This window comes from Serinus canaria, chromosome 7, assembly GCF_022539315.1.
Source record: "Serinus canaria isolate serCan28SL12 chromosome 7, serCan2020, whole genome shotgun sequence".
Taxonomy (NCBI): domain Eukaryota; kingdom Metazoa; phylum Chordata; class Aves; order Passeriformes; family Fringillidae; genus Serinus; species Serinus canaria.
The window spans coordinates 19,174,088-19,187,700 of record NC_066321.1 but is presented as its reverse complement, the minus strand read 5'-3'; the positions used below and the strand labels follow the sequence as shown (position 1 = coordinate 19,187,700).

The window sequence follows — 13,613 nt, the reverse complement described above, 5'->3', positions numbered from 1 at the left end:
AAAAACCGAACTGAAGTTAATCTCTCTAAATGATATTTGAAGACATATGCCTGTTTTTCAAAAATGTATTGGACACCTGCCATTAAGAAGTTACCTGAACTCACAATTTTTGATAAGATGGGCACTACCTGTCTTAAATACTGCTTTAAAAAGCCAAACTCTTCTCATTTGCTCTTAAAAACACTCTCCATTTTTATGTTGGGGGGGCGGGGGTGGGTTTAAACAGAAATATGTTTTCCTTCAATGTAGTGATTTTTTTCTGTGTTTATAACTGATGAGCACAGTGGTCAGATGGGATCTTTTTTGCAAGGTCCAAAAATTTTTTTAAGAGTGCATGACCTTGAAACCTAAATTGCAAGAAAGAAAAAAGAGACAGAAATACTGTCATTGTACCTGGTTATTTTCCAACCATGGGAAGAATGCTATCAATTTCACTGCAATCTATAATATCTAACAGATTAGCAGGAACTGTATTTTGAGATTAATCTGGGTATTTAAATTTTCACAGGAACAATCATGTTGCAGAGTGAGGAATGCATCTGGCTTTTCCCTGACACCACAGATTTAGGAGAGGGGGACTCAAATTGTTGAGATGCTGTTTTGTCATCAAAACAATGCACTCATGTTGAAACATTTCCATTTCACAACTGATTATTTCAGTTGCAATAACTCAAGTTATGGTATTATTTCTTTAATCTTCAGAGAAAATGTACCATCTTTCATCATCAGTAACTATTAAACAGACTTTAACCTTTTCATCTTTTTCAGTGTTGTAACTGAAGATGCAATGTTTTACAGTAATTTAAAACAGGCAAGGAAAAGTTCTGCTACGTGTTTTCTTAAAGTTTCTATTACCTGCCCTTTATTGGCTACAGGTGCAGAAGACAGGTGCACACTCAGTATCATCTAAAGGTAGTGTTTCTATATTCTGTCTCCAGCAATCATAAAAACCACCCAGGCCTTCCTGTTTTTAGCCAATTTAGCCCACATCCACTTACCAGTATTTCCCATTACAATTTCTCTCTCACTTACAAGTTACATTCTCCAATCCTTAGCCAAAGCAACAGTGTATGTGCAAAATGAATGAAGCAATAAATAGCTGCTTCCATATCATGACTATTGTGGAAAAAATACCTTTGCTACATACCTTTACTTGATCTGGATGTCTACCTGCAAATGAAGTCAGTTCTGAGCACCACTGTGATATCATGTCAAATGCTGGCACTGGCCAATCAAGACAAGAGGCACTGGTGAACTGATGAGCTGACTGAAAAGATGGTAATAGACCCAGGCAGCTTGCAAGAACAGTGAATTCTTCATCTTCCTTTTTAGGCATGAAATCAGAGAGGTTTAGATTAATACCTAGACTCTTAATTTTTAAACAGTTTATTAAAAAGATATCTATTTCAATAAAAAAGTAATCTAGTACTAAGATGCAAATAGTCATGCTTAGTGACATAGGAAGGTTCAATTTCACCAGATAACTTCTAAGTGGACTCTTGAAACAAAAAAATTGTCATTAAAAAACCCAAAATCAACCAACCAAATTTAAAACCTCAACCCAAACCAAACCTCACAAGCAAAACACAACTCTCCCACAAAAACCACAAATCCAAAAACAGAAACTAAACAAAAAGCCCCCAAACTCCATAATATTTTTTTTTTCTGTTTAGCACCCCAAACTAGCTAACAGCTGTTTTACAAAGGAGATGATGTTGAGGCAAGGAAAAGAGGGAGCTGACCTGCAGTAAACTCTGCTTAAGTTAGTTACGGAACTTAAACATAATTGTCTGCTGATGCAATGTCTCTGAGAATGAAGTATTAAGAGGCATTAAGAAAATCAGTACTGAATTCCATGGTGTGTGGAATTACACCATCTCTGCAAATGCTGGAAAAGTTTTAAAAGTATCTCGGTATTGTAAGAGACAATCACCTATGACCTAATTAAATAAGCATGACTTTGCTGAAGTTTAAGAATATAGTACCATTTTATGAAAACTGCAGTGCTATAATATATGATTTTAAAAAATATTAGGATAGAAAATGTATACCATGACAAAGACACCTTCAAGTTCTAGTTTTTCATCTCTAGCTTTTATATGGAAATGTTTGAGTGTGTCCCTCTCATTCTGTACCTGACAACTAGGCAGATCCCCTCCAAAGAGATGGTGTTGAAGAAGGCTTGTGATCCTGAGGAAAGGCAGGCAGAACTGCTGCAGATAGCACTCCACAGAATCCAGATTTACCTAGACAGGAGGAAGCTATTACTAAATTCTCTCCCAGGTAAATTATCCCCTAAGTATGGAAAGTCCAATATGAACCAAGTATTTTTTTAAGCATATTATATAAATGACTGCATCAAACATACATTCCAAAGGCCAGCATTTCACTAATAATCTGAAATACCTCTCTAGGTTTTCTTCCCCCTCAACAAATGGGTTTTCTATTTAAATAGTCACTTTTTCAAGTTTCTGAAAGGTCTTTTGTACTTATGATTAAAACCCAAATATATGATTAACACCTGTAATTATAAGAAGTATTTGTCAATAACTTTCTCAATGTGGCACTGACCACATCTGATATTAAAAGAGGTAGAGGCATTTGCAGAGGCAAACTGTCCCCAAAGGGGATAAGCTTTGATTTAGAAAATAAAGAGCTGTACTGCATGTCTATAGGAAGATCAGAGAAAAATCATTATAACAACCAGGCAAAAACACTTCAAGGGGACATGCTGGATAAATTTTCCAGAAATTTGCCAGTACCACTGGTAATTCTTCAGTCTCTTCTTCTTCATATATCTTCCCCTTAGACAGTTCACTAATCACATGACCCAGCAATACTTCCCAAGATTTTTCTCCACTGGATGTATTCTGCAAATGAGAAGAAAAGAAATCCAAAAATAACTGGTAATAAAAAGGAGAAAATGTTTTTGTAATAGCAACTGCAATGAAGAATATTTCCTTTCGATCAATATGTGAATTTTGACCTACAAAGATACACAATGCTTAAAAAAAATTAAAAATGAATATATAATTTTACAGAAAGGGACTGCAGTTAGCTGAAGAGTGAAATGTGAACTGCTACTTGAATTACATATGCTCTAAACTGAGTGCTTTATGAAAGCTGTTGTCTAAGGTTTGCATTTCACATCTTCTCTGTGAGTATATAAACGTTTACTTTAAAACTAGAAAGAATGACTTCACAGATACATCTTGTTCCAATGGAATTTTAATTCTAAAACAAGATTTTTTTAAAAAAAGTAGTTTTTGCAAACATACCAACCAGAATGAATGACAAACACTTGCTATGTATTTTACGTTAAAATTAATCTATCAGAAAGTACAAAGTTGCATTTGGAATGAACAATGTCTACTACAGATGGAAAATATATTTAGTGTAAAGAATAAATAGCCACTTAGCTTTGTGCCATAGCAATTACATTTAAAAGCAACACAAAGCTTTAAGAAATCGAAGGCAGTATTCCCATAAGTATTTTTCTGAGTCAGAATAAATTCTACCCTGGAAAAAGATGACTGGATATGAATTTTGAGTTCTGTTAGTATATTACAACACAACAAACAAGGGAGTGGAACATTACTGTGATTCTTTAGAGAAATCAAATACTTCAGTACATAGTGATGTATATAATTCATCAGTGGGTTTCCTTAGTGCATTTTGACATCAATTTTCATTCTCCATTTTAGATGGGGTCTTCACCTTTCATACTGGGGCCACACACTGTTTATGCTTATAGTCAAAGAACCAGAAGGCAACACACACTCAATTCAGCAGCTAAGACAAACCTTCCTTCTATGTTATTCCTGAAGTTTTCTCCACAGACATTTACAGTGTACTTCCTATGACACCATAACACACCTTGCAAAGATAATGAGGGTGAATTTGGGTTTCAAACGTCCAATATCCATCTCTCATCCCTGCTGAGAAATTCAACTCTTCATGTTGTTTGATCATTTGACATAAATATAAAGCAAAGTTTTCCGGCCATGTTTAATGCCTGGAATACCAAACTGTAATAGATTCACTTGGCATTATCCATAGACAAAAGTTAAGTGAGGTGTCATCTGTGTAGTTATCCCAGGATTAAAATGTCAATCTTATCAGCAGAGAAGAAAAAACCAACCTGAACCATATGTTTTTAACCACTGGGGCTTAAAGAAACTTTAAAGAAAGAACTTGGGTTTCTAAATTAAAAACCAGCTTCCCTTGTGATGCATGAGGATGAAGGACAGGCTGAAGAAGAGAAGGGCAGCCAAAGGGCTGGGAGAGAGGAACAGGGAGCTGTGTGATTACCACTGGCCACAATCCTGAGTGCTTTAAACTGTAAGATTATGTATCACCTGAGAATCACTTAAGTAAACAATGAAAAAAAACCCCATCACTAGCAACAACTTTAGGCAAATGTCTTTGTATTTCTAAGACAATGAGATTATATTGATATTGAAAGAAGGGCTGGATAGGGACCTAACAAAATGAAGTACTGTCCCGTGATCCCAATGTAAAAAAATTCTCACAGTAGCAAGCCAGCAGAAAATTTGTCCTTAAGACTGTGGAATTCTGACCAACCACTATGACAAATTTAAGTTACATGTGAAAAGGCAGACCATGCTTCTCAGTCTTTATTTTACATCTAAGGCCCAGCTGTTGATAAAGAGCCAATACCCATTTCTTCTCCTGGTCCCAACACTTGTATCCTTTCCTTTGGTCTGACATTGGCATTCTTCTGACCTTCTGGGAAAACCAATCAGTGGAATAAAATGTTAAATGAAGGACTAAATGAATGCTGGTGCTAGTGCAGAGAACTTTGTCTTTGGTGGCAACTGGCATTCAGTCAGCTGAACTGAAACAGATGCATTGTCACTTTACTTGGAAATACTACAAAAGTCAAGGAAACAATAGTGACAAATTTCCTTCTCTGTCTCTTCATCACATGAGCACTCTCGACCACATAGTGAGAGAAATTTTTATAGCTAGCCACAAATAGCACAAGCAAGTTGGAAAAGTCAAGAGGGTATTTTCTCCAACAAGGCTGCCTGCTTTTCCTGTAGAGAAATGCATCAGATCAATGCCCATGGTTTATATAGGAAGACTTCAATTTCACAAGAAGGAAAGCTGCATTTACTGATTACAATCACTGCAACAAAGTAGAGACTGAAATTATAAAGACACAGATTGTGAAACTTTTAACTCTCATCATGTACAAAAACCTGCAGAAATTGCACACACAGAAACAAATTATTGGATTTTGAAGCAGAAGCAAATTATTATATGCAAAGCAGAAGTAATTCTGCAGAATAATCTATTAATTCATACTAGAAATACTTAACAGAATTTCATAAATGTTTTAATAAACTAACCAACCTTTTTGAGAGCTCCTGACTCTTTCCATGCCATCCTATCTTCAGCACTGCATTTAACAGAAAGTGCTGCCAAGGCTTGAGTATACAATAAAGTGAACAGCACTTTTATAATGCAGGTGAAGTGTTCTGTAAAACAAAGAAAGTGGTTTTTAAACATTTGATCTTTTTAGCAAATATAATGATTACAGAGTCTCTAGTTATGGAAATTATAATTCTGAAATGAAAAGCAAGTGCTGCACAAAGAACAGCTCCTCAAAACTTACAAAACAACATATATTACTGACTTGGCAGCCATAGTGAATGGAACAAGGGCAGGGCAAGTGATTTTCCACTGCTTCTTATTTTCATCTTAATCCTGGTTAGCAGTGACTTCATCCTAGTGGCCTGGTGATAATACAAGATTATATTTTGTCCAAAGGTTACATAAGTTAAGCTACTGATTACAGTAGATGTAAGCAAATGCATATCTTACCATCTATTCTGGCTCTCATCAGGGGTGACACATACAAATATTGGAAGAATTAAATTTTTTTAAAAATCACCACAAGAACATCTAGCATATCAGTTTCTAACCCTTCACTTCCAGTTATGGATCCTGCCATAAAACCCTGTTGCAAAACACTTTTGAGTGAGGTGAGTACCTATTTACTGGACCTCACATGCATACAGAAGGAAGGTAGAAGGCAGACTGGCATTTACTGTATTTTCAAAGATCTTTATGATTTTTTTTTAATATTTAGAGGACTATTATTTCCTACAGCTAGGCTGCAGGAGAAAGATTTTGAAATTTTTTGGGGGGACGCTCACAACAGAAGCAAAATAAAACTCCCTAAAATGGAAAGAGGAAAAAATAAGATCATTTGCTGAAATAAAGATACTGAAGCAGTCCTTTTTTATCTTTTTACTTTAGGGTCTATTTCCAGTCCCAAATTATCTAGTTTGTTTTTAAATCTAGGCAGATCAAAGAAGTTTCTATCATCACTTACACCACTCCTTAAGCATAAACATAACTAATATATATCTAAAAAAATGTAGACAAAAATGAGGGGTTTAAGAAGTCTTCTCAGGCTTTGAAGTCAAGCAAAACAATTTACATAAGCACCTCACAAAAACTGGGTTAAATTCATTCTTTCTTCCCAAAGGATTTAAATGAGTTTCATATGTGAAAATGAGATGGCCAGGAAAATGAAACACCTTGTTTCTCCTCTCCTGCATCTAATATCAAACCCCACTGCTAGATTATAAAATATACACAGCTAAGACTTGAGTACATAATTAAATTTGTGAAATAACAATTGTTTGTCTATGTAACAAGTGTTTACAAATCAATGCAGACATAGATTTTGAAACTTTTTTATGTCTCTAAGCTCAGAGTATCAACTATAGCACTTTAATTTAAGCATCTAAAACATAATTTCTTATTATGCAATTTTAAATTAACTTTTCTGTATTATATTCCTACGGAGCTTGTGTTAAATGTGACAATGAATGCTCCTTTACTTCATCCCCCCTTCCAGAGCAGGCAGCATTATAATGATACTTCCTCTTCACATTCCCCCAAGAGGAGGATTTACCAGATCCCAACAGATCTTGAGGCCATATTTTTTATCTCTGCTGAAACCTCCATTTTCTTAGCAATTCTACCCCTGAGGAATAACAGCAGGCAAGCTTGCAGGAAATTTTCTGGGACTGAAATCTATGAGATGAAACCACACACATTCAGAGAACTGTAAAAATTGCCTCTTTGGCCCCAGTTACGAGTTTGTAATCATAGCTAGAACTGAACTCAGGTGCTGAGTTCTAAGCCCTCAATGGGAGATACAAGCAATACAAATCAATTTCACACTGAAAGCATGAAGGACACCCCCTGCATGCAGAGCAGCAAAGGCACACTGCTCAGCAGGCACCAGCCTGCCACAGCCTGCTCCATCTCCTAGCTCTGCTCTGGTGACTGCAGTGCTCAACACTGGGTGTCTCAGCACATTTTAAAAAATCTGATTTTTGCTAAATAGAATTAGTCTTTGTCCCCATTCCCTCCCTTAATCCTAATTGTTCAATTCAACAGAAATATGTCTATCCCATGTTATGTTTCAATTAAATGAATTCTCTTCTATTTACTTACATGTATGTGACTCATAAATTACTATGAATTACATTTTTGGAGAATCCAGAATTGGACAAAAACTGCACACTCCCACATCTGGGTCACCCTTAAGAAGTCCTGAATTCTGCCCAAACTTCATCTTTTTTTTTTTTTTTCCCCTTAGGAAAATATGTCAGGAGCAGCTCAGAGGCCACCTGTTGTGTAATGAGCACCAAGACTTTTTTATAGTCATAGAAACAGCCCATGGGAAACATACTGAAACATCACTCACTGCATTAATTATCACTTCATTACTCCATTAGCTCTTTAAATGCCATATATTTGACAGCTGTAGGTACCTGTAATGCTGGAGCTGTTGCATTCTTGTCTGCTGCAAAGAGCAATTTCATTTGACTTCCTGCAGTGTGCATGTGGGGGTTGTGTGCTGTTTACCTGCTGCCCCCCGAGGCAGGCTGTGCTTTTGCTACATCATCTTTTCAATTTAATAATTCTAAAACTTGCAAGGACGTGAAGTAAACCACTGAGCAAAGTTTGGCACTGAAATGCATTTAGGGCTCCTGCCCCTAATCTGATAGTCTGACAGTCTGAAAGAATTATTACTATGGCTAGGCCAATCTAATCACAACAGGCTCATCCAGAACTTTTGTACTCATTTTTGAATAATACTGAGAAATGCTCTTATGTTCCTATTTTTAAAACTTTTTGAAACCAAATAATTTCAAAGCATCTCCTCCCATTATATGCATCAAATAACACCCTAAAAAACTGTTTAAATAGTTTTTTCTAGAAACACTTCTAGAACTCTAATTTTAACATTAGTGCAAGAAATGTGCAGATAAATAAGCATATTACCAACAATATAAATCTTTCAATTTCAATATCAAATTAGATTATATACCCTATGACAGAAGGAATCCACAAGGAGAACCAGATGCAAAATTAAGGACGTAGGGCCTTTTTTACTAAATTTAGAAGGAGATCTTTGTATAAATAACCTTTGAAAAATATCCTTCTTGATCAAAAGCTTGAACGCTTCTTTGAAAACAAAACTTCAGAACAAAGGAAGACAGCGCTGAACTTCAGATAATCCATGAAAGGTATATTAAAGTTCCAAGATACAGATAAATATTTGAGCTTCCACACTGAAACTGTATAGTATTCAAGCTGATTACATCCATACTATATTTAGTATAAATAAGTCAAGATAAGTCAAGATCCTTATCCAATAATTTTAAAAAGTGTTAGTGTTTGCCTGAAAGCTGCTTGCTGCACTTTTGTTGCACATCATTCAAACTATAAAAAAAGAATCTGTCAGAACATCCAGGTCAGCCTCTTCAGCAGCTGAGCCTCACCAGTATTACAGGAAAAGGCACTGAATTTAGGTGTTACACACCAGAGGAGAGTCCACAGAGGCTGGTCTCAACTCCCAGAAGGAACTTTGAGGTTGGAACACATCCAGCACTCCCAGCAGCCCAGGTCTCAGCACCGCCAGGCTGTGCAGCAGGGCTGTGGCAAGCGCTGCTCGGCCCCTGCTGGCCCCTGCCAGCCCCTCCTGTGCACCCACCGGCCTCAGGCTCCCTCCTGCTCACACCCAGCCTGGCTTCTAAACACTCTGGAGCAGTATGCTGCTTCTTACATCCAGTGCAATGCCCCAACTGAAAGCACTAGAAACTACACTCTGTACGCTGAGAAATCTGTACACAGGTTCCCAAGTCAGGTGGTGGGAAAATAAAACTTTTTACAATTGATGGTAACAAGAAACAATATCTAAATTCAATTAAATGACTGCAGCATCCAAAACCTGTGTTGCAGAAAGGACTGGTGGGTGGGAGGGGAGAATTGAATTCAATTTACAAAGACAGATTTAGGTTTTGATAACCACCAAGCCACTCTTCTCCATTTCCATACACACACCATCATTTGCTCTTTCTGTAACAAAGCAGCTGGAAGCAAAATCTTTGTTTTGTATGGAGTCCCAATTCACAACATCATGAACATTTCATCCTCTGTACAACAACTGCCACAGAACTGAACCAGAAAACTTCTATGTGGATTATTACGCATTTAGCCTTGTACAATTTCAAAAATTTCAAACAAAATGCTAAACATTTGAAACCTTTAAAAGTTCTGCCCATGTCCTAGTGTGAAATTCAAAAGAAAAAAGAAGTTTCACAAATGGTTTTAGTATCCTAAACACAGTGTTTATTTTGCTTGCTACACTACACAGAGGTACACGAATCAGCCTCATTCCCTTCTCTGCAAATTGGTTAATGCTTGTAAATGCTCTGACCTCCACCACAAAGTTTTTTCTGTAGCAGTCTTCTTTCTTTCTGATAGGTTCAGATCAATTTTCTCTTCTGAATGAAGAGGCTGAACAGTAATGACATTTTTATTGCTTTAATCTATGTCAGATTGGAAAAGATACCAACACCCATCCAACAGTTAATAGGGAAGTTAATGCAATTCCCAGTCTGAATTTAAAATTAACAGTTAATAGGGAAGTTAATACAATTGCCAACTGAAGGGCAAGAGATGAGATTTTGAGTCCTCCTTAAAGAGCATTCTATTTTTAAAAAACACATGGTGTAAACAAGAAGGATTGTGAATACAAATTTGAAAAAAGATGTCATATTTTATTAAGGACCCAATGCAACTTAAGTCTATTGTTAAAGGAATTTACTGGAAATATCTGTCAACACAAACAGGCATCAGCCTCCTGTGTGTATCCCAGTGCACAGCCAAGCCCACAGCTCCTGCATCCCATGGCAAGGGCAAGGCAGCACAGACAGTTCAGGAAGCAGTAAGGTCAAACAGAGATTTTGTTCACCCCTATCACTGACCTTGTGCTTACCATGAGACATTTCACAAGCCACTTTACCTTAGGTATACCTCAGTCCTCTGCAAAGAATGAATAATATTGAATTTGACTCTGTGACCTACATACCAATTGTAAAAGTACTAAACAAATTTGTTATGGCTTATTTTTGTGAACACCACTCTATACCTCCAAACAAAAAAATATGAAAGACTTTCTTTTCATTCTGCTTAACTATTTTGATGAAACAAAAATTAGGAAGATAAATGGCAATTTATTTCCAATTTAATGCTTCAGAGATTTGAAGTAGACACATTTATTTTCTATCTGCCACTTGCCATTTCCCTCTCAACTGCAACCTACAGTAAACCTAAGAGCAAAGACAACACATGCTGCTGATATGAGGCATTTCACAGAATTTTCCAGAGAATGCCTTACTATTAACTGAATGTTGTCTTTTCTAGGATAAAATATACTTTCTTAAATGATGGTATTCAATGCTTAGCTATTGACTACAAAGACACCACTGGTTTGTTTGTACTTTATCTTCAACACTTCCTTCCCTGAATTTCAGGTGTTAGTCTCATTAAACTTTTATTTCCTGTTTTTAAACTAGTTTGATTGAGTCCTTCCAATAGAGTTAATCTAAGTTAAACTGTAGTTAAAAAAAAAAAAGTACATTTTTGACAAGTCTTCCTATGCAAAATATTTTATTCTTTTAGTATTTCCATATTCTAATAATATTTTGGATATACTTAATCCATAAGCACGTACTTAACAATTGGATTTCATGATACTAAAGGCCTTTCCCCATCTAAATGATTCCATGATTTTAAGTGTACTGAATTGAAAAAACACACCCACGATGTTAACAGGTGCATATAGAGTCACTTTAGCTGAATTTAAACATTCAATACTGAGGACTGAACACCTTGTGGGGAAACAGTTTCTACTAAGGTGTAAGCATCAAGAGCAGAACAATTTCTAAATTTACCTATTCAAAAACTACCAAAACTCAGCAGATACCAAAACTGCCACACAGATCCCATGGGAGATATTCTGTTCATTGTCAATGAAACAGTAAAGGGACATTTGCTTTGTTTGTCCTCATTTTCAAATAAAGGTACAATTACAAATTATCAAGCCAGAGACCAGATGGTCTGAACCCCTATTCTGGAACATATACTACCTAATAGCAAGAAGAACCAGGTTCAGCTGGTCCTTTTACACAGAAAAAGAAATTTAGGTTAAGCAGTTCTGATTTTAGTAATAAAATATTTAATTTTTTAGTATCTATTTAATATTTATTCATAATTCTACTGTATGCTGTCTCTGCTGAAATTGCTGCATTACAGAAATTATCTTCATATATGAACTCTTACATAAAACTGCTGCAATTTAAACTCTGAAATTCAAATTAAATTACCATCTTCCAAATTTTTAGCCCTTAAGCACTCAGTTCAACTTGAAGTATTGAGCTGTCCCTCTAAGCAAAAGATGAAGGTCAAACAAAGGACACTTCTCTTTCAGTAGAAATACTTAATAGTTTCCACTCAGCTCTTGTATCTTTAATGAATAGTTGACTGATAAGGTAAAAGGACAGGGAACATAGATAAACCTGTCAACTCAGAACAAAAACTTCTGTTCAATGCCACCTTTTGTAGATAAGGCAGAAACATTATTTTAGAATACACAGTAGATCAGCTATGATTTACCATCCTGCAAACCATCATGAAAGCAGCCTCATCTACATAATAATTCAAATATACATATTTTTATAACATACCTCTGTGCAATGGCTGAGGCATGGTTAAAATCTGGATAAGCAAAAGGGATGAGACATCTCTGTAAAGCACAGGAACTTCTGGCAGTTCTTCACTTACCAGCCTGGAAATAAAACCAAAAGAAAATCACTCCTGATACTATAAACCCATTTTCTTATTTTATTTTGTATTTATTTGAAACAGTATTACATTTGATATCAAGCTTACAGAAACCTAATACCTGACAATCTGCTAACTGATCTCAATTTTAAAATGGATCTCAATTCAAAAATTTAATGTTACTCATGAGGAAATTACCATTTGGGTACCTGATTCTGTTGAAATGTTTTCAAACATTCCAAACTGACTGAACTTATTATGTCTATGTAGAGAGTCAAGGAATATTCAAACAGTTGAATTGGTTTCCAAAGCATGGTATTTCACACATACACAAGTAACCAGGCTGTAACAACAAGGAATCCTCAAAACACATTTAAAGTTACAGGGAATGCTCCTATTGGAAAACAGAGACCTTAGAAAAGCTATTGCTTTCCTTCATGTAAAGAAACAAAGGCTCAAGCAGCCATGACAGGTGGCATTATGCATCCTTACACACAGGTGCAAAGAGCTGGGTGGGTTCTCGGTCTCACTGACCCTGAATCTCCCATGCAAAGCAGTCCTGTACCAATGGCCACCTGTGCTGCAAAGGAACAACTGAGCTCCTGCAGTCTATGGACTGCAGAAGGCTGCCCAGATGTGGTGGTGTGTGCATGGGATTTTAGTGTCCTCTAACCATTTTGGGGACACAACCAGTTCATTATCTCTGAGGCCCATAAACATGATCCTGCTTTTGAAAAAAGACTACATAATTACTGATTTCACGAACACTCAGGCATTTCTCTACAGAAGGCACTTCCAGGAGTCATCTGTGATATGAATTTTAACACACGGAAGCAGTCATACAAGAGGAGGATTAAAAGAACACATGGTCACATGGCTGACTGATCTTGTAAAATGAAGGGAGAGAAAACATGGTCTAACTGGTCCTTTTGAATTAATGAACCCAGACAGCTACAGAATAAACACCATCAATAACCCTTTTGCTATAATCAACCATTTAATAAAATTATTATTTCAAAGCACTGTAATATACATAAATATATATATACATACACACATATACACACTCATGTATGTGAGTCTCCTAAACAAAACCCAAATATTCCAAAAACTAGCCTATTGAATTCTAAAGAAGACAAGGGTGGCAAAAATTTGTATCACACTGCCAAGCTTCATTTTCAAAATTATACAGGCCATGAAGATACTCACCTCACTATGTCTCTCTAATTCTACTTTTACCTACAGCTAGTTCTACTTTATGATCTACAGCACTGAATTTTAAAATAACCCTCATTGTGTAATGACTTTAAAACCAGGGAGATCCCTTAAATTACTTCTCATCTTTAATTCTTAATTTATATATAAACTTGGGAAAAATTTAATTTGGAATAACATTAAAAAAGTCTGACTCCCTCTGGTCCCATTTAGCTGAA

At 36.1% G+C, this 13,613-nt stretch overlaps 1 protein-coding gene across 5 annotated transcripts in view; it reads right to left on the bottom strand.

Moving 5' to 3' along the window:
- UBR3 (ubiquitin protein ligase E3 component n-recognin 3) overlaps positions 1-13,613 on the bottom strand; it is a 95,815-nt gene that overhangs the window by 3,328 nt on the left and 78,874 nt on the right. For 4 of the 5 annotated variants that reach the window (XM_050976874.1, XM_050976875.1, XM_050976876.1 and 1 more), the window contains 5 exons: positions 12,084-12,184; positions 5,380-5,504; positions 2,763-2,870; positions 2,136-2,246; positions 1,148-1,324 (listed from right to left, as the gene is read on the bottom strand). In XM_050976874.1, the coding sequence (XP_050832831.1) occupies positions 1,148-1,324; positions 2,136-2,246; positions 2,763-2,870; positions 5,380-5,504; positions 12,084-12,184 (622 nt within the window). Of the gene's footprint in view, positions 1-1,147; positions 1,325-2,135; positions 2,247-2,762; positions 2,871-5,379; positions 5,505-12,083; positions 12,185-13,613 lie in introns of those variants that run through there. The other variant, XR_007777971.1, reaches the window with a different exon arrangement.